At 43.5% G+C, this 21,659-nt stretch overlaps 1 protein-coding gene across 1 annotated transcript in view; it reads right to left on the reverse strand.

Moving 5' to 3' along the window:
* Positions 1–14,743, reverse strand: part of fchsd2 (FCH and double SH3 domains 2) — a gene marked incomplete in the record, with an annotated part of 103,956 nt that extends 89,213 nt beyond the window's left edge. The window contains 1 exon segment of the mRNA XM_029773753.1: positions 14,187–14,743. Within this exon segment, the coding sequence (XP_029629613.1) occupies positions 14,187–14,207 (21 nt within the window).
* Between the last annotated feature and the right edge of the window lie 6,916 nt (positions 14,744–21,659).

Here is a 21,659-nt window from a genome sequence, read left to right on the forward strand (position 1 = left end):
TTGATGAAAGCTTTGCACACTCTTGGCATTCTCTCAACCAGCTTCACGAGGAATGCTTTTACAACATATGCTGAGCACTTATTGGCTGCTTTTCATTCACTCTGTGGTCCAACTAGGGTTGCACATTTTGGGGAATATTCAGGAGGTGGAAACTTTCTGTGGGAATTAACAGGAATATGGGAATTAACAGAAATATATGCAAATTAATATTAATACCATTTAAATGTAGATGCTTTTTGCCTTGGATATATTTACCATATCATATGGAGACAGAAACATAAACCATTTACCTTATCATAAGTACATAATTGCAAATGATTAAATCCTTCCAATAGAAATAAAAACAACTATTTAGTTCCGAATTGAACTTTAAATGAGTTGACTCTTCACAGGGGAAGATTTCACTAAACAACAAAAGAAAGGGAATATTGAATGATCCATCGCATCTCCCAAAAATATTTTCAACATACATCTGTAAAATGATAGTCTAGAAACTAAAGCTTTGGTTGTCTTCCTCTCAGGCTTCTCCCTGGACCTCCATGTCTTCTCCCTGGACCTCCTCAATGTCCACTACTTGAACATCAGACTCTGAGGCCTCATCTTCACTGTCACTTTCCAACCTTGTGACTACCCTCCTACTCTGTCTGCCGAATTCTCTCTCTTTGCTCTTGTTTTCCTTAATAGGATGTCGGTGGGCGGGTCGTCGGTGGGAGGGTCGTCAGTGAAATGGGACACACCTGGGCTCGGGTGAGTCCCAGAATAAATGCACCTCTTCCCCATTCATTAGGAAGACTCTCTCCATGCAGACACTGATAGATTTTGGCTGTGGAATTTTTTGTGGCCATTTTGTTTGTTTGCTTTGGCACCTTTCAACACCCCTCATTATCACATTTATACACGCAACCACTCACTTACACTGCTGATTACTGATTACACACACCGTTGTTAATTGTATTTAGTTTACCTCAGTTAATAAATATATTTTGTTATTCCTTATCTCCACGTTGTCTCTTTTTGTTACCAAATTCGAGACGGTTCGTGACAAACATCAGACTCTGAGGCCTCATCTTCACTGTCACTTTCCAACCTTGTTGGAGGATGGCTCGTTGTCAGGCTCAAAAAGCCTCAAATTTGCCCAGATGGCAAAAAAATGTAAACCCTTGTATTGGTCAGCCTGTTACGTACTTTGGTGTGTGTGTTCCCAAACAAGGACCAGTTGCGCTCTGAGGCGGCTGATGTTGGTGGGATTTTGAGGATGATGGAGGCAACAGGGGAAAGAGCCTCAGATCCACAAAGTCCCTTCCAGGTGGCTGATGAGATATGTTGGCATGACTGCCACATCTCCACCCTAAAGCCCTTGCTTGGAAGTGTACTTCGCAAGACTGCCAAGAACCTTGCCCTCATCCAGGCCAAGGTGGCGAGACACGCCTTGTTGATCTCTGCACCAGACAGGATGCTCTTGCCAGCATACTTGGGGTCCAACATGTACACTGCAGTGTGTATAGGCTTCAGGACTGCAGTTTCTTCTGCTTGGAGCAACAGTGAAGTGGGCAGGGCAGTATGGATTTCTTCTCTTACATATGCAAGCAGAGTCTGAATATCAGACAGGATGGCATTGTCTCCCTCAATCCGTGCAATGGCTACTGCTTTAGGTTTCAGGAGTTTCAGGCTGCTTACCACTCTCTCCCAAAACACGTCATCCAGGAGGATCCTCTTGATGGGGCTGTCCATATCGGCAGACTGTGATATGGCCATTTCCTGGAGAGACTCCTTCCCCTCCAGCAGACTGTCAAACATGATGACAACACCACCCCAACGGGTGTTGCTGGGCAGCTTCAATGTGGTGCTCTTATTCTTCTCTGCTTGGTGAGGTAGATTGCTGCTATAACTTGATGACCCTTCACATACCTAACCATTTCCTTGGCTCTCTTGTAGAGTTTATCCATTGTTTTCAGTGCCATGATGTCCTTGAGGAGCAGATTCAATACATGAGCAACACAGCCAATGGGTGTGATGTGAGGGTCGGACTCCTCCACTTTAGACCAAGCAGCCTTCATGTTCACAGCATTGTCTGTCATCAGTGCAAATACCTTCTGTGGTCCAAGGTCATTGATGACTGCCTTCAGCTCATCTGCAATGTAGAGACCGGTGTGTCTGTTGTCCCTTGTGTCTGTGCTCTGGTAGAATACTGGTTGAGATGTAGTTGAATTATTCCTTGCCCACGAATATTCGACCACCCATCAGAGATGATTGCAATACAGTATGCTTTCTCTATGATTTGCTTGACGTTTACTTGAACTCTGTTGAACTCTGCATCCATCAAATGAGTAGATAAAGCATGTCTGGTTGGAGGGGTGTATGCTGGGTGAAGAACATCCAGAAAGCTCTTCCAATACACATTGCCTGTGAGCATCAGAGGTGAACCAGTTGCATACACAGCTCGAGCAAGACATTCATCAGCATTTCTCTGACTACGTTCCTCTAATGAGTCAAAAAAACTTCTGATTTCAGGAGGACCATGAGCTGTTGCTATTGATAACGTGTCTGACTAATCATTTTCACCTCAAATAGAAGTAGAGGGACTTTTGTCAGAGGTTGCTTGTTGTGAGCGTTGAGGGAACTTTATGCACTTGGCCAGATGATTCTGCATCTTTGTTGCATTCTTCACATATGATTTGGCACAGTATTTGCAAATGTACACAGCTTTTCCTTCTACACTAGCTGCAGTGAAATGTCTCCACATATCAGATAGTGCCCGTGGCATTTTCCTGTAAAGATTAGAAAAGTATGAGTAAAAAAATGTACAGATAAATAGTTAAGCAGTTAGATTTAAACAACTCTTTGGAAGATAAACGTTTTAAAATGAAACATGTATGGAAACAGGTGAATTAACACTCCTCGTGTATGTTATATAAAATATATTCACCCCAACAAGTATTGTAATCAAAACCAGAAAGCATATAGTCCTTGGCTCAGACAGTGTAGTAGTGTGGACTCAATAGCATCTCATTAGTGATCTTGAGAATAGGCTGTACATGTGATGGAAGAATGGACTGTGCATGCAGAGGATTACAATTTCATTGAATTGGGGATAGTATAACCAAAATATGCCACAAGACCTAGAATTGCCTTGTGCATCCCACTAAAAAAGTTCACTGTTAAAAGCTAACACTTGATGAATTTAAGCAAAACTCCCCAAATTCCAAGGTTTAACTTCCCATGGAAGATTTCCGGGAAAATTACAGAAATTTTACGGAAAGTTTAGACCTTTTGTAACTCTAGGTCCAACTCATCCCAAACCATCTCAGTTGGGTTGAGGTCAGGTGATTGTGGAGGCCAGGTCATCTGATGCAGCACTCCATCACTCTCCTTCTTGGTCAAATAGCCCTTACACAGCCTGGAGGTGTGTTTTGGGTCATTGACAAACTAATGATAGTCCCACTAAGCACAAACCAGATGGAATGGCGTATCGCTGCAGAATGCTGTGGTAGCCATGCTGGTTAAGTGTGCCTTGAATTCAAAATAAATCAAAAGACAGTGTCACCAGGAAAACACCCCCACACCTCCTCCATGCTTCACGGTGGGAACCACACATGCAGAGATCATCCGTTCACCTACTCACAAAGACACAGCGGTTGCAACCCAAAATCTAACATATGGACTCATCAGACCAAAGGACAGATTTCCACCGGTCTAATGTCCAGTGCTTGTGTTTCTTGGCCCAAGCATGTCTCTTCTTCTTATTGGTGTCCTTTAGTGGTTTCTTTGCAGCAATTCGACCATGAAGGCCTGATTTACGCAGTCTTCTCTGAACAGTTGATGTTGAGATGTGTCTGTTACTTGAACTCTGTGAAGCATTTATTTGGGCTGCAATTTCTGAGGCTGGTAACTCTAATGAACTTATCCTCTGCAGCAGAGGTAACTCTGGGTCTTCCTTTCCTGTGGCAGTCCTCATCCGCAAAACACCAGTCTCAACGTCAACAGTGAAGAGGCAACTCCGGGATGCTGGCCTTCTAGGCAGAGTTCCTCTGTCCAGTGTCTGTGTTCTTTTGCCCATCTTAATCTTTTCTTTTTATTGGCCAGTCTGAGATATGTATTTTTCTTTGCAACTCTGTCTAGAAGGCCAGCATCCCGGAGTCGCCTCTTCACTGTTGACGTTGAGACTGGTGTTTTGCGGGTACTATTTAATGAAGCTGCCAGTTGAGGACTTGCGAGGCATCTGTTTCTCAAACTCGACACTCTAATGTATTTGTCCTCTTTCTCAGTTGCACACCGGGGCCTCCCACTCCTCTTTCTATTCAGTTTCCAGCTGTGCTAACATAATTGCAAAAGGGTTTTCTAATGATCAATTAGCCTTTTAAAATGATAAACTTGGATTAGCTAACACAATGTGCCATTGGAACACAGGAGTGATGGTAGCTGATAATGGGCCTCTGTAGATATTCCATAAAAAAAAAAAAAATCAGCCGTTTCCAGCTACAATAGTCATTTACAATTATTTCAGATCAATTTGATGTTATTTTAATGGACAAAAAGTTTGCTTTTCTTTAAAAAACAAGGACATTTCTAAGTGACCTCAAACTTTTGAACGGTAGTGTACATCTTCACTATTATTCTACAATGTAGAAAAGAGTACAAAATAAAGAAAAACCCTTGAATGAGTAGGTGTGTCCAAACTTTTAACTGGTACTGTATATTAACGAATTGGCGAGGGCACTAGAACAGTCTGCTGCACCCGGCCTCACCCTGCTAGAATCTGAAGTCAAATGTCTACTGTCTGCTGATGATCTGGTGCTTCTGTCCCCAATCAAGGAGGGCCTACAGCAGCACCTAGATCATCTGCACAGATTCTGTCAGACCTGGGCCTTGACAGTAAATCTTAGTAAAACAAAAATAATGGTGTTCCAAAAACGGACAAGTTCCCAGGACCACAAATACAAATTCCATCTAGACACCGTTGCCCTGGAGCACACAAAAAACTATACCTACCTCGGCCTAAACATCAGGACCACAGGTAACTTCCACAAAGCTGTGAACGATCTGAGAGAAGAAGGGCCTTCTAAGCCATCAAAAGGAACGTAACATTTGACATACCAATTAGAATACTTTAATCAATCAGTTATAGAACTCATTTCCCTTCGTGGTTGTGAGGTATGGGGTCCGCTCACAAACTAAGAATTCACAAAATGGGACAAACACCAAATTGAAACTGCATGCAGAATTCTGCAAAAAGTCCCAAACCTTCCATAACAAAGCCATCACCTACAGACAGATGAACCTGGAGAAGAGCCCCTAAACAAGCTGGTCCTGAGGCTCTGTTCACAAACACACCCCACAGAGCCCCAGGACTAGAGGTCGACCGATTAATCGGAATGGCCGATTTAATTAGGGCCGATTTCAAGTTTTCAGAACAATCGGTAATCGGTATTTTTGGCCACCGATTTTTTATTTGTATTATTTTTTTAATAATATTTTTTAACTAGGCAAGTCAGTTAAGAACACATTCTTATTTTCAATGATGGCCTAGGAACGGTGGGTTAACTGCCTTGTTCAGGGGCAGAAAAACAGATTTTTACCTTGTCAGCTTGAGGATTCAATCTTGCAACCTTACGGTTAACTAGTCCTACGCTCTAACCACCTGCTTTACATTGCACTCCACGAGGAGCCTGCCTGTTACGCGAATGCAGTAAGAAGCAAAGGTAAGTTGCTAGCTAGCATTAAACTTATCTTATAAAAAACAATCAATCAATCATAATCACTAGTTAACTACACATGGTTGATGATATTACTAGTTTATCTAGCCTGTCCTGCGTTGCATATAATCGATGCGGTGCGCAGTCGCGAAAAAGGACTGCCGTTGCTCCAACGTGTACCTAAACATAAACATCAATGTCTTTCTTAAAATCATTACACAAGTATATATTTTTAAACCTGCATATTTAGTTAATATTGCAATATTGAATTTCTTTCAACTAGGGAAGATGTGTCACCTCTGCAACAGAGTCAGGGTATATGCAGCAGTTTGGGCCGCCTGGCTCGTTGCGAACTGTGTGAATACTATTTCTTCCTAACAAAGACAGCCAACTTCGCAAAACGGGGGATGATTTAACAAAAGCGCATTTGCGAAAAAAGCACAATTGTTGCACGACTGTACCTAACCATAAACATCAATGCCTTCCTTAAAATCAATACACAGAAGTATATATTTTTAAACCTGCATATTTAGCTAAAAGAAATCCAGGTTAGCAGGCAATATTAACCAGGTGAAATTGTGTCATTTTGCGTTCATTGCACGCAGAGTTAGGGTATATGCAACAGTTTGGGCCGCCTGGCTCGTTGCGAACTAATTTGCCAGAATTTTACGTAATTATGACATAACATTGAAGGTTGTGCAATGTAACAGGAATATTTAGACTTAGGGATGCCACCCGTTAGATAAAATACGGAACGGTTCCGTATTTCACAGAAAAAATAAACGTTTTGTTTTTGAGATGATAGTTTCCGGATTCGACCATATTAATGACATAAGGCTCGTATTTCTGTGTGTTATTATGTTATAATTAAGTCTATGATTTGATATTTGATAGAGCAGTCTGACTGAGTGGTGGTAGGCACCAGCAGGCTCGTAAGCATTCATTCAAACAGCACTTTCGTGCGTTTTGCCAGCAGCCCTTCGCAATTCTTCAAGCATTGCGCTATTTATGACTTCAAGCCTATCAACTCCCAAGATTAGGCTGGTGTAACCGATGTGAAATGGCTAGCTAGTTAGCCGGGTGCGCGCTAATAGCGTTTCAAACGTCACTCGCTCTGAGACTTGGAGTAGTTGTTCCCCTTGCTCTGCATGGGTAACGCTGCTTCGAGGGTGGCTGTTGTCGATGTGTTCCTGGTTTTAGCCCAGGTAGGAGCGAGGAGAGGGACGGAAGCTATACTGTTACACTGGCAATACTAAAGTGCCTATAAGAACATCCAATAGTCAAAGGTATATGAAATACAAATCGTATAGAGAGAAATAGTCCTATAATTCCTAGAATAACTACAACCTAAAACTTCTTACCTGGGAATATTGAAGACTCATGTTAAAAGGAACCACCAGCTTTCATATGTTCTCATGTTCTGAGCAAGGAACTTAAACGTTAGCTTTTTTACATGGCACATATTGCACTTTTACTTTCTTCTCCAACACTTTGTTTTTGCATTTAATATAATACATAAATACTATCAATTTAGCCTCAAATAAATAATGAAACATGTTCAATTTGGTTTAAATAGTGTTCATTCAGTATTGTTGTAATTGTCATTATTACAAATAAAAAAACTTTTTTTTTTAAAGAGTCGGCCGATTAATCGGTATCTGCTTTTTGGCCCTCCAATAATCGGTATCGGTGTTGAAAAATCATAATCGGTCGACCTCTACCCAGGACAGCAACACAATTGGACCCAACTAAATCATGAGAAAACAAAAAGATAATTATTTCCAATGTGTCAAGGAATTAACAAAAAACTGAGCAAACTAGAATGCTATTTGGCCCTAAACAGAGAGTACACAGTGGCAGAATACCTGACCACTGCGACTGACCCAAACTTAAGGAAAGCTTTGACTATGTACAAACTCAGTGAGCATAGCCTTGCTATTGAGAAAGGCCACCGTAGGCAGACATGGCTCTCAAGAGAAGACAGGCTATGTGCACACTGCCCACAAAATGAGGTGGAAACTGAGTTTCACTTCCTAACCTCCTGCCCAATGTATGACCATATTAGAGACACATATTTCCCTCAGATTACACAGACCCACAAAGAATTCAAAACAAACCCAATTTTGATAAACTCTCATATCTACTGGGTGAAATACCACAGTGTGTCATCACAGCAGCAAGATGTGTGACCTGTTGCCACAAGAAAAGGACAACCAGTGAAGAACCAACACCATTGTAAATACAACACATTTTTATGTGTATTTAACTGGTATTGTACGGACATTCCTTTTCAAAATAAAAATAGACCAGTATTTACAGAATTTACAGTACCTTTTGTGCTTTAACTATTTGCACATAATATTACATTTGAAACGTCTTTATTCTTTTGGAACTTTTGTGAGAGTAATATTCACTGTTAATAAACAAAAGTGAAAAACAATTATCTATTTTACTTGCTTTGGCAATGTAAACATATGTTTCCCATGCCAATAAAGACCTTAAATTGAATTGAGTGGTGTACTGAGGGGTTAATCAGGGTTAGAGAGGGGGTGGTGTACGGAGGGGTTTATCAGGGTTAGAGAGGGGGTGGTGTACGGAGGGGTTTATCAGGGTTAGAGAGGGGGTGGTGTACTGAGGGGTTTATCAGGGTTAGAGAGGGGGTGGTGTGCGGAGGGGTTTATCAGGGTTAGAGAGGGGGTGGTGTGCGGAGGGGTTTATCAGGGTTAGAGAGGGGGTGGTGTACGGAGGGGTTAATCAGGGTTAGAGAGGGGGTGGTGTACTGAGGGGTTAATCAGGGTTAGAGAGGGGGTGGTTTATCAGGGTTAGAGAGGGGGTGGTTTATCAGGGTTAGAGAGGGGGTGGTGTACAGAGGGGGTGGTGTACAGAGGGGTTTATCAGGGTTAGAGAGGGGGTGGTGTACTGAGGGGTTAATCAGGGTTATAGAGGGGGTGGTTTATCAGGGTTAGAGAGGGGGGGTGTACAGAGGGGTTTATCAGGGTTAGAGAGGGGGTGGTGTACTGAGGGGTTTATCAGGGTTAGAGAGGGGGTGGTTTATCAGGGTTAGAGAGGGGGTGGTGTACAGAGGGGTTTATCAGGGTTAGAGAGGGGGTGGTGTACTGAGGGGTTAATCAGGGTTAGAGAGGGGGTGGTTTATCAGGGTTAGAGAGGGGGTGGTTTATCAGGGTTAGAGAGGGGGTGGTTTATCAGGGTTAGAGAGGGGGTGGTGTATGGAGGGGTTTATCAGGGTTAGAGAGGGGGTGGTGTACTGAGGGGTTAATCAGGGTTAGAGAGGGGGTGGTGTACTGAGGGGTTAATCAGGGTTAGAGAGGGGGTGGTGTATGGAGGGGTTAATCAGGGTTAGAGAGGGGGTGGTGTACTGAGGGGTTAATCAGGGAAAAGTGACTTCACTCCATCCCTTCTTTGACCAGTCACATACGAGACCACAGAAAAAAGGGACAGAGGGAGGAGAGAGAGACAGAGTGAGGGCAAGGAGAAACAGGAAGGGATAAAAGGAGGGAGAAAGAGAGAGAGAATGGGGAGGTAGAGTGGAGATGTACTCTCTATCCCACCCATAAAGGGAAGGACGTGATGAGACATGTTCAGTCTGCCCACAACGTGTCTTACAGACCCTGTGGAACAGCAACAGCACCAGGGAATAACCAGTAATTAAGTGAAAACTGGGCTCAGGTACTGCAAGCTGGTAACTGGTTCTCAGACACCTATTCTAGAAGAACTAGGAGCATGAATGAGAAACACAGACTATCTATCTATCTATCTATCTATCTATCTATCTATCTATCGCGCGCGCACACACACACACACACACACACACACACACACACACACACACACACACACACACACACACACACACACACACACACACACACACACACACACACACACACACACACACACACACACACACACACAGTAAATGGCAGTCAGAAAGAGACAAAAAGACACTATACTTTTGTTACAGTATATTCGACATTGTACCAGAGAGTTTGTCACAAAACACAAACACACACAAAGGGAAGACTGTAGACAATGGCCCATGGATTACTGCAGTATCCTCTTTTATTAGCTACCGGCAGAGGTCACGTCGTTAAATATTATCGATGATGGAAACTAAGGTTCGAGACTGGATGACTAGCGGTCTCTATGGTATGGAAATGAAATGCGCGGTGTTCATGCGTGTTTTGTGTGGGCTGTCGGTAATAAGTAGACAGCTGTGATGAGCTACCCTGAATAAGGCACTGTGCTGCTTTTCTAGCAAACATCGTCATGACAGTAACTCTTCAGCTGACTGACCACAGAGGAACATTCCTGCTCCTTCAGCTGACCACAGAAACATTCCTGCTCCTTCAGTGACTGACCACAGAGGAACATTCCTGCTCCTTCAGTGACTGACCACAGAGGAACATTCCTGCTCCTTCAGCTGACCACAGAGGAACATTCATGCTCCTTCAGTGACTGACCACAGCGGAACATTCCTGCTCCTTCAGTGACTGACCACAGCTGAACATTCCTGCTCCTTCAGCTGACTGACCACAGCGGAACATTCCTGCTCCTTCAGTGACTGACCAAAGAGGAACATTCCTGCTCGTTCAGTGACTGACCACAGCGGAACATTCCTGCTCGTTCAGTGACTGACCACAGAGGAACATTCCTGCTCCTTCAGTGACTGACCACAGAGGAACATTCCTGCTCGTTCAGTGACTGACCACAGCGGAACATTCCTGCTCGTTCAGTGACTGACCACAGAGGAACATTCCTGCTCCTTCAGTGACTGACCACAGCGGAACATTCTAGGTTTGGTCCAAACACACTAAAAGCCAATGCGAGGGTGTGTTATAAAACACCTAATGGACCAGTGGTGTGTCTACCACATGCACACTGACTTCCTATCTCCTGGTTAGCTATGTTTTACTTTGGGGCAGAACCGTCCACATTACTCCAGATGAAATGACAGCGATAACAGCGTCATCCGAGCTGTCAGAAACAGGACTTTTCTATCGTTTTATAGGTCATTATTGTACTTCATCATAACTAGCTATGTCCCTTCCACTAGAGATAATATACCTAGAGATACCACATTATCATAACTAGCTATGTCCCTTCCACTAGAGATAATATACCTAGAGCTACCACATTATCATAACTAGCTATGTCCCTTCCACTAGAGATAATATACCTAGAGATACCACATTATCATAACTAGCTATGTCCCTTCCACTAGAGATAATATACCTAGAGATACCACATTATCATAACTAGCTATGTCCCTTCCACTAGAGATAATATACCTAGAGATACCACAGTGGTTAACCCGCCTGGTTAACGGGACAGACTAGGTTGTTACCACAGTGGTTAACCCGCCTGGTTAACGGGACAGACTAGGTTGTTACCACAGTGGTTAACCCGCCTGGTTAACGGCACAGACTAGGTTGTTACCACAGTGGTTAACCCGCCTGGTTAACGGGACAGACTAGGTTGTTACCACAGTGGTTAACCCTCCTGGTTAACGGGACAGACTAGGTTGTTACCACAGTGGTTAACGGGACAGACTAGATTGTTACCACAGTGGTTAACCCGCCTGGTTAACGGGACAGACTAGGTTGATACCACAGTGGTTAACCCGCCTGGTTAACGGCACAGACTAGGTTGTTATCACAGTGGTTAACCCGCCTGGTTAACTGGACAGACTAGGTTGTTACCACAGTGGTTAACCCGCCTAGGTTAACGGGACAGACTAGGTTGTTACCACAGTGGTTAACCCGCCTGGTTAACGGGACAGACTAGGTTGTTACCACAGTGGTTAACCCTCCTGGTTAACGGGACAGACTAGGTTGTTACCACAGTGGTTAACCCGCCTGGTTAACGGGACAGACTAGGTTGTTACCACAGTGGTTAACCCTCCTGGTTAACGGGACAGACTAGGTTGTTACCACAGTGGTTAACCCGCCTGGTTAACGGGACAGACTAGGTTGATACCACAGTGGTTAACCCGCCTGGTTAACGGGACAGACTAGGTTGTTACCACAGTGGTTAACCCTCCTGGTTAACGGGACAGACTAGGTTGATACCACAGTGGTTAACCCGCCTGGTTAACGGGACAGACTAGGTTGATACCACAGTGGTTAACCCGCCTGGTTAACGGGACAGACTAGGTTGATACCACAGTGGTTAACCCGCCTGGTTAACGGGACAGACTAGGTTGATACCACAGTGGTTAACCCGCCTGGTTAACGGGACAGACTAGGTTGATACCACAGTGGTTAACCCGCCTGGTTAACGGGACAGACTAGGTTGTTACCACAGTGGTTAACCCGCCTGGTTAACGGGACAGACTAGGTTGTTACCACAGTGGTTAACCCGCCTGGTTAACGGGACAGACTAGGTTGATACCACAGTGGTTAACCCGCCTGGTTAACGGGACAGACTAGGTTGATACCACAGTGGTTAACCCGCCTGGTTAACGGGACAGACTAGGTTGATACCACAGTGGTTAACCCGCCTGGTTAACGGGACAGACTAGGTTGTTACCACAGTGGTTAACCCGCCTGGTTAACGGGACAGACTAGGTTGATACCACAGTGGTTAACCCGCCTGGTTAACGGGACAGACTAGGTTGATACCACAGTGGTTAACCCGCCTGGTTAACGGGACAGACTAGGTTGATACCACAGTGGTTAACCCGCCTGGTTAACGGGACAGACTAGGTTGATACCACAGTGGTTAACCCGCCTGGTTAACGGGACAGACTAGGTTGATACCACAGTGGTTAACCCGCCTGGTTAACGGGACAGACTAGGTTGATACCACAGTGGTTAACCCGCCTGGTTAACGGGACAGACTAGGTTGATACCACAGTGGTTAACCCGCCTGGTTAACGGGACAGACTAGGTTGATACCACAGTGGTTAACCCGCCTGGTTAACGGGACAGACTAGGTTGATACCACAGTGGTTAACCCGCCTGGTTAACGGGACAGACTAGGTTGATACCACAGTGGTTAACCCGCCTGGTTAACGGGACAGACTAGGTTGATACCACAGTGGTTAACCCGCCTGGTTAACGGTACAGACTAGGTTGATACCACAGTGGTTAACCCGCCTGGTTAACGGGACAGACTAGGTTGATACCACAGTGGTTAACCCTCCTGGTTAACGGGACAGACTAGGTTGATACCACAGTGGTTAACCCGCCTGGTTAACGGGACAGACTAGGTTGTTACCACAGTGGTTAACGGGACAGACTAGATTGTTACCACAGTGGTTAACCCGCCTGGTTAACGGGACAGACTAGGTTGATACCACAGTGGTTAACCCGCCTGGTTAACGGGAAAGACTAGGTTGATACCACAGTGGTTAACCCGCCTGGTTAACGGGACAGACTAGGTTGATACCACAGTGGTTAACCCGCCTGGTTAACGGGACAGACTAGGTTGTTACCACAGTGGTTAACCCGCCTGGTTAACGGGACAGACTAGGTTGTTACCACAGTGGTTAACCCGCCTGGTTAACGGTACAGACTAGGTTGATACCACAGTGGTTAACCCGCCTGGTTAACGGGACAGACTAGGTTGATACCACAGTGGTTAACCCTCCTGGTTAACGGGACAGACTAGGTTGATACCACAGTGGTTAACCCGCCTGGTTAACGGGACAGACTAGGTTGTTACCACAGTGGTTAACGGGACAGACTAGATTGTTACCACAGTGGTTAACCCGCCTGGTTAACGGGACAGACTAGGTTGATACCACAGTGGTTAACCCGCCTGGTTAACGGGAAAGACTAGGTTGATACCACAGTGGTTAACCCGCCTGGTTAACGGGACAGACTAGGTTGATACCACAGTGGTTAACCCTCCTGGTTAACGGGACAGACAACAGTCTTCTGGTAGATAACAGCAGGTCATCAAGCACCGTGTCAACAAGGTTGCTAGCTACCTCAACAAAACCTTTCATACATCTGCACAACTAAAAACTATAGAAAAAAAGAGGAACAAACTGCAACAGAAAGAGAATGAATTGTACAGTACTTGTTCAGCCACCTTAGCGATCTAGTAACATTAGTTATAGCAAGCTGTTTCGGTTATTCAACATTTCGTTAACCAAAGATACTGGTCCCTTCTAACGTTATCTGTGGTTAGCTAGATACCAGATAGCGGTTCCTCAAGACCTCCACAACCAGACCTAACTAGCTAACCAAACAGCTCGTAGTGCCTAGTTGGCTAGTTAGCATATCTACAACCAGGGTTATAAATTGACAGTCGAATACAAATAGCTACAATATGTGCAACCCACATAGCTAATAATAGCAAGCTAGCTAAGTAGCTAACCTTAACGTTACATATAAATGTTATTAGCAAGTCAACATTATGTTAGATAGCTGGCTAACTAGTAGCAATCTAACATAAATCATTTTAATGCCTAGATAGCACAGGGTTGGAGAGAAATAGCTAGCCAAGTAAAGGAAAAAAACTCACCTTTCTCGGTGGGGGCTGCATGTTGAAGCATTGACATGAATGGTGTATTCCTTAAGAAATAGCTATGTTTATTCCAAAGAAATCCAAGGGGGGATGGATAAATCCTTCAAACCCCCAAGAAGGAGGGAAATGTGGGAGAAAAAAAAAAAGCAGTCAGATTTGTACTCTGGCGGACATGTTAGAATTAAAGCGAACGCTGTCTAAACCAACAGTACACTAACAGACGTTAGGAGAACACTGCGGGGTCCAGAGACAGACGGGGGGCTGGAAAATGATGGGAAAATCAATGGAGGCCAGAGGTGTTGAGGCTTCCCCACGAAATGAGGCACCACTGCGCCTCCCTGCGGTGATGGAAGGTCAAGACAAATCCAAACAGCGCCAGAAACGTTCCTTTTCTGTATTTTCTACATAGCTCTATAATAGTCCTTTCTTGTTTTTAAACCACTAGCAACAAAAATCCAATCAGAATCTCGTGTAATATGAGCTCAAAAAATAAATAAATGAATGGTTGTTTTACGTGAAACGAAAGCCTCTTCGTCGTGACAATACGCCGTTGCTGCTTCGCAAGGAGACTGGCTGCGTCTCTCTGGACCTGCATAGCAACAAGAAAGAGTAGTCGATCGAGGAAACATCGATTGAACGTAGAAAGACCAGATCTGCCAGATATTTAAAAGCTAGCTAGCCAATCCCAGATACATCGATTTTTGCCCTTCAGGAATTTATGCACTTTATTTCAGTCCAAGTTCAACACACACACACACACACACACACACACACACACACACACACACACACACACACACACACACACACACACACACACACACACACACACACACACACACACACACACACACACACACACACACACATCTGACTTTACTTGTGAGGACTTTTTGGGGAACAACAATTGATTCCCATTAAAAATCCTATTTTCCCTTACCCCTAACCCTAACCTGAACCCTAACCCTAATTCTAATCCTAACCCTAATTTTAACCCTAACCCTAAACTTCTCAGCCTAAAATAGCCTTTTTACAAGTGAGGATTGGAAAAATGTCCTCATCTCATATTTTTAGTTGGTTTAATATTCTTGTGAGGACTTTTGTTACTGACAAGTATAGTAAAATGTGTACACACACACACACACACACACACACACACACACACACACACACACACACACACACACACACACACACACACACACACACACACACACACACACACACAGTTGAGATTGTTTGAGGTCCATGTAATGGGTTGGGACCTGTATCGAACTCTGACGTGAAAGATACAGTACAGTTGAGTGGACAGAAACATGAATTGTCAATTTCCTAGTTCTCTCTCAATTCAAATTCAATTTCAATTTAAGGGCTTTATTGGCATGGGAAACATATGTTTACATTGTCAAAGCAAGTGAAATAGATTTTAAACAAAAGGGATATAAAGAATAAAAAATTAACAGTAAACATCCAATCAAATGTTAATGCAAGGGTAGCAAAATGCTTGTGCTTCTAGTTCCGACAGTGCAGTAATATCTAACAAGTAATCTAACAATTTCCCAACAACTACCTAATACACACAAATCTAAAGGGGTGAATGAGAATATGTACATATAAATATATGGATCAGCGATGGCCGAGCAGCATAGGCAAGGTGCAATAGATGGTATAAAATACAGTATATACATGTGATATGAGTAATGTAAGATATGTAAACATTATTAAAGTGCCATTATTTAAAGTGGCATTGTTTAAAGTGATTAGTGATCCATTTATTAAAGCAGCCAGTGATTGGGTCTCCATGTAGACAGCAGCCTCTCTGAGTTAGTGATGGCTGTTTAGCAGTCTGATGGCTTTGAGATAGAAGCTGTTTTTCAGTCTCTCGGTCCCAGCTTTGATGTACCTGTACTGCAAAACATTACACTCACGAAAGTTCCAAAAGAATAAAGACATTTCAAGTTTCATATTATGTCTGTACAACATGGGAAATAAATAAATATAATTATACTGTAGGTTGTATTTACAATGGTGTTTGTTCTTCACTGGTTGTCCTTTTCTTGTGGCAACAGGTCACAAATCTTGTAGCTGTGATGGCACAGTGGTATTTCACCCAATAGATATGGGAGTTTATCCAAATTTGATTTGTTTTCAAATTCTTTGTGGGTCTGTGTAATCTGAGGGAAAAATGTGTCTCTAATATGGTCATACATTTGGCAGGAGGTTAGGAAGTGCAGCTCAGTTTCTACCTCATTTTGTGGGCAGTGTGCACATAGCCTGTCTTCTTTTGACAGTCAGGTCTGCCTTCGGTGGCCTTTCTCAATAGCAAGGCTATTCTCACTGAGTCTGTACATAGTCAAAGATTTCCTTCATTTTGGGTCATTCACAGTGGTTAGGTATTCTGCCACTGTGTAATCTCTGTTTAGGGCCAAATAGCATTCTAGTTTGCTCTGTTTTTTGTTAATTATTTCCAATGTGTCAAGTGAGCACAAACAAAGCAACTGGGCTGGATAACCTTCCTGCAAGATTCATAAAGGATAGTGCTTGTGTCACTGCTAAAATGATAACGCATATTGTAAACCTTTCTATTAGAAGTGGTACATTTCCAAAGGATCTCAAAACATCCCGGGTGGTTCCACTCCCCAAGAAGAGCAGTAAAACAAATGTAGGAAACTACAGGCCTGTGTCAATCCTCAGCACCTTATCCAAAGTTGTTGAGAGATTAGTTTATAATCAACTTGAGGGATATCTTCTCAAGCACAAACGTCTTTATGAATTCCAGTCTGGCTTTAGAACAGCTCATTCCACTGATACTTGCCTTATCCACCTTTTTGACCACATTAAGCAGGAACGTGAGAAGGGGGAACTATACAGGTATGGTCATGTTAGACTTGCAGAAAGCTTTTGACACTTGACCATGATATTCTCCTGATGAAACTGAAATGCATGTGTCTAAAGGATGTAGCAGTGAATTGGTTGAGGTCTTATCTGACCAACAGAGCACAAGTATGTAATGTTGGTGACGTTCTGTCAGAGGCTAAAGAAATATCCTGTGGAGTACCACAGGGATCCATTTTAGGGCCTCTCTTATTTCTTATATTTGTTAATGATATTCCAGATACAGTAATGTGTAAACTCCTGATTTATGCTGATGATTCAGCCATACTGGTATCAGGGAAGGATGCAGTTTACATAGAGGAGACCCTGAGTAAGGAATTGCATTTTGTTAGAGATTGGTTGACTGACAACAAATTTGGGAAAAACTAAATTGATTTTGTTTGGAACAAAACATACAGTAAATTTCTTAGGGCTGACAAGATAAAGGTAAACTGTGCTGGCAAGGAGATTTAATCTAAAACAAGTGTAACTTATCTTGGTGTGTCCCTAGATCAATCCCTTTCTGGAGACCCGATTGCTGCTAAATTTCTTTCTAAAATGCCGCACAAATTGAAATGTTTTATATCGTAACACTAGATATTTTAACATTAAAGTTAAGAAACTGCTTGTCTCAACCTTGATTCAGTGTCATTTTGATTATGCCTGCTCTGCTTGGTATAGTGGGCTGTCAAAAAAGCTGAACAAGAGAATGCTGGTCATGCAAAATAATGTTATCAGGTATATGCTTAATGTCTCCCCTAGGACCCAAATAGGTATACAGGAGTTCCGGGAGGTGGGCTTGTTGCCTTTGGAGTCCAGAGTGAACCAACTTAAACTTAATAATATGTTTGACATCTTAAATGATCGTGTACCAGGTTACATGACAAAACACATTGACATGGTCTATAACCAACACAGTTACAATACCAGAGATACTGTCATGTCTTGTAAAATCCCAAGAGTAAACAGTACTGTGAGGAGCACATTTTTTCTATACAGGCATTTGTCTATGGAATAGCCTCCTCTAGGAGATCAAGCAAAGAAAAAGTGCAAATAGTTTTAAAAAGCAGAGAAAGGTTTTCATTTGGAGAACGTTGTCTAAGTAAGAGAAACCACTCCACTGCCCCTTGTGCCCCCTACTGCAGGTGTATTATTTGAAGGATCGGTATGATGTGCAATTAATAGATTGTTTTTTATTTTTAATGTTAGGAAAAGTGTAGTGAATAGTGTCACTGTTTAGGATGTCAATATAAATGAATGTATTTATGATTGTTTGTAATTTGTTCTTGTCTTTTAATCATTATATGTGTTATTGCTTTTACCATCGAGGACCACTTTCAAAACAAGCGTTTAAATTAATACTTTCAAGTGATATCCTCTGGGTCAACATTGTACATTTTGTTGTATATGTCTGTTACCCCAAAAAATTAAATTAAAAAAAGATATTTAAAAACGTAATTATCTTTTTGTTTTCACATGATTTGTTTGGGTATAATTGTGTTGCTGTACTGGGGATCTGTGTGGTCTGTTTGTGTTTGTGAACAGAGCCCCAGGACCAGCTTGCTTAGGGGACTCTTCTCCAGGTTCATCTCTCTGTAGGTGATGGCTCTGTGGGGTGTGTTTGTGAACAGAGCCCCAGGACCAGTTTGCTTAGGGGACTCTTCTCCAGGTTCATCTCTCTGTAGGTGATGGCTTTGTTATGGAAGGTTTGGGAATCGCTTCCTTTTAGGTGGTTGTAGAATTTAACGTCCCTTTTCTGGATTTTGATAATTAGCGGGTATCGGCCTAATTCTGCTCTGTATGCATTATTTTGTGTTTTACGTTGTACACAGACGATATTTTTGCATAATTCTGCATGCAGAGTCTCAATTTGGTGTTTGAGCCATTTGGTCTGGACCCCAGACCTCACAACCATAAAGGGCAATGGGTTCTATAACTGATTCAAGTATTTTTAGCCAGATCCTAATTGGTATGTCGATTTTATGTTCCTTTGATGGCTTAGAAGGCCCTTCTTGCCTTGTCTCTCAGATCGTTCACGACTTTGTGGAAAATACCTCTGACGCTGATGTTTAGGCCGAGGTAGGTATAGTTTTTTGTGTGCTCTAGGGCAACGGTGTCTAGATGGAATTTGTGTTTGTGATCCTGGCAACAGGACCTTTTATGGAACACCATTATTTTTGTCTTACTGAGATTTACTGTCAGGGTCCAGGTCTGACAGAAACTGTGCAGAAGATTTAGGTGCTGCTGTAGGCCCTCCTTGGCTGGGGATAGAAGCACCAGATCATCAGCAAACAGTAGACATTTGACTTCAGATTTTAGTAGGGTGAGGCCGGGTGCTGCAGACTGTTCTAGTGCCCTCACCAATTTGTTGATATATACTGTATGTTGAAGAGAGTGGGGCTCGAGCTGCATCCCTGCCTCACCCCCCCGGCCCTGTGGAAAAAATTGGTGTGTTTTTGCCAATTTTAACCGCTCACATGTTGTTTGTGTACATTGTTCTTTGTTATAGAGCCAAATAGATTGGAGAAGTGGTTTATCCATACATACTTTTTGTGTTGTTTGTTTAGAGTTTTCCATTTTTCCCAGAAGTGGTTAGATTCTATGGATTCTTCAATTACATTGAGCTGATTTCTGATGTGCTGTTCCTTCTTTAGTGTATTTCTGTATTGTTTTAGTGATTCACCATAATGAAGGTGTAGACTCAGGTTTTCTGGGTCTCTCTGTTTTTGATTGGATATGTTTCTCAATTTCATTATTAGGTTTTTGCATCAAACCATTTGTCATTGTTGTTCATTTTCTTAGGTTCTCTGTTTGACATTTTTAGATTTGATAGGGAGCTGAGAGGTCAAATATACTGTTTAGGTTTTCTACTGTGAAGTTTACACCTTCATTTTGTCCAGGAAATTGTCTAGAAGGGATTGAATTTGTTGTTGCAGTACTTCTGCCAAGAGATGAGCTATAGGTGTATCTACCATAGGAGTCCCTTCGAAGCCTACCATTGACTATGTACATACCCAGCGTCCGACGGAGCTGCAGGAGTTGTGACCCATTTTTGTTGGTTATGTTGTCATAGTTGTGTCTAGGGGGGCATATGGGGGAAGGAATACTGTCACCTCCAGGTAGGTGTTTGTCCCCCTGTGTGCTGAGGGTGTCAGGTTCTTGTCCAGTTCTGGCATTTAGGTCGTCACAGACTAGTACATGTCCCTGGGCTTGGAAATTGTTGATCTCCCCCTCTAGGATCAGGAAGCTGTCATCATTAAAGTATGGAGATTCTATTGGAGGGATATAGGTAGCACCCACGAGGACATTTTTCTCTGTTGAGATAATTTCTCTAGAATTTCTAGACAGATGTAAAATGTTCCTGTTTTGATTAATTTAATGGAGTGAGTTAGGTCTACTCTATACCAAATTAGCATAACCCCTGAGTCTCTTCCCTGTTTTACACCTGGTAGTTTGGTGGATGGGACTACCAGCTCTCTGTAACCTAGAGGGCAACCAGTGGTTCCGTCTCCTCTATACCACCCACCTGGTAGTTTGGTGGATGGGACTACCAGCTCTCTGTAACCTAGAGGGCACTCAGTGGGTCCGTCTCCTCTATACCACCCACCTGGTAGTTTGGTGGATGGGACTACCAGCTCTCTGTAACCTAGAGGGCAACCAGTGGGTCCGTCTCCTCTGTACCATGCTTCTTGTAGGATGACAATGTCTGTATTTCCAATTTATTTGATGAAGTCTAGGTTCCTGCTCTTTGGGCTAAAGGCAGATGACCTCAGACCTTGTATATTCCAGGATGAGATAGTAAAAGCTTTGTGTTCCATATTGTCTAGTGTTGTTTTTGTGTGGTTTAGGCCTGGACCATTACAGTAGGTGTGAGCAGAGCATGTTGAGCATCTGATACATACCACTTAGGTCGCAGGATGAGGCTTGGGGGGGTGTAATAATGGGGGTTGGGCCTGTTGCTCTGCTCACAGCCTGGGCATATGTCTTGCTGTCATGTTGAGGTTCTTGCCACAGGGGCGGGGGGCATGGGATGGGCAGAACGGGCATAGGTCTGATATGGGAGGGCCTATATAGGGTGTGGCCAGGGTTTGTTTGGGGTGGTGGTCTCAGCTGGTTAGGGTGTGGCTGGTGATGCTGTGGTCTGGGTGTAGGTCCTCTTGGCGTGGGTTCTCTTGGTGCAGGTCCTTCAGATGGGGGAGGGGGGGTGGCCAGGTACAGGTCTGGAAGCGTGTCTCGCTGGTCTGGGCGGGATGTGTGAGATGCTGGGGCTACGGTTGAGGGTGACGTCCTTCAGGGTCCTGGCAAAAGTTGGGATTGCTGCCTTGTTGGGATTGCTGTAGAGGTGTACCTGGCCACCCTTCCCTGCTGGGCCCTCAGGTCATTTGTGCCCGTATGAATTATAATGTGGCTGGTGGACCCTAGTCTGTCCTCTGACAACAGCTCCAGAGCATGCCTAGTGTTTGGGCACCAGAGTTTAGCCACTTTCTGTTTGAGAAAAAGTTTATCCTCTTGAATGTATTTGCCATTTGAGTCAATGAGGAGCACAATCTCTAGTTTTTGTGTGTCCTCAGTGGATGTGGGGGGGTTGTCAGGAGG

This window comes from Salmo trutta, chromosome 13 (assembly GCF_901001165.1).
Source record: "Salmo trutta chromosome 13, fSalTru1.1, whole genome shotgun sequence".
NCBI classification, from domain to species: domain Eukaryota; kingdom Metazoa; phylum Chordata; class Actinopteri; order Salmoniformes; family Salmonidae; genus Salmo; species Salmo trutta.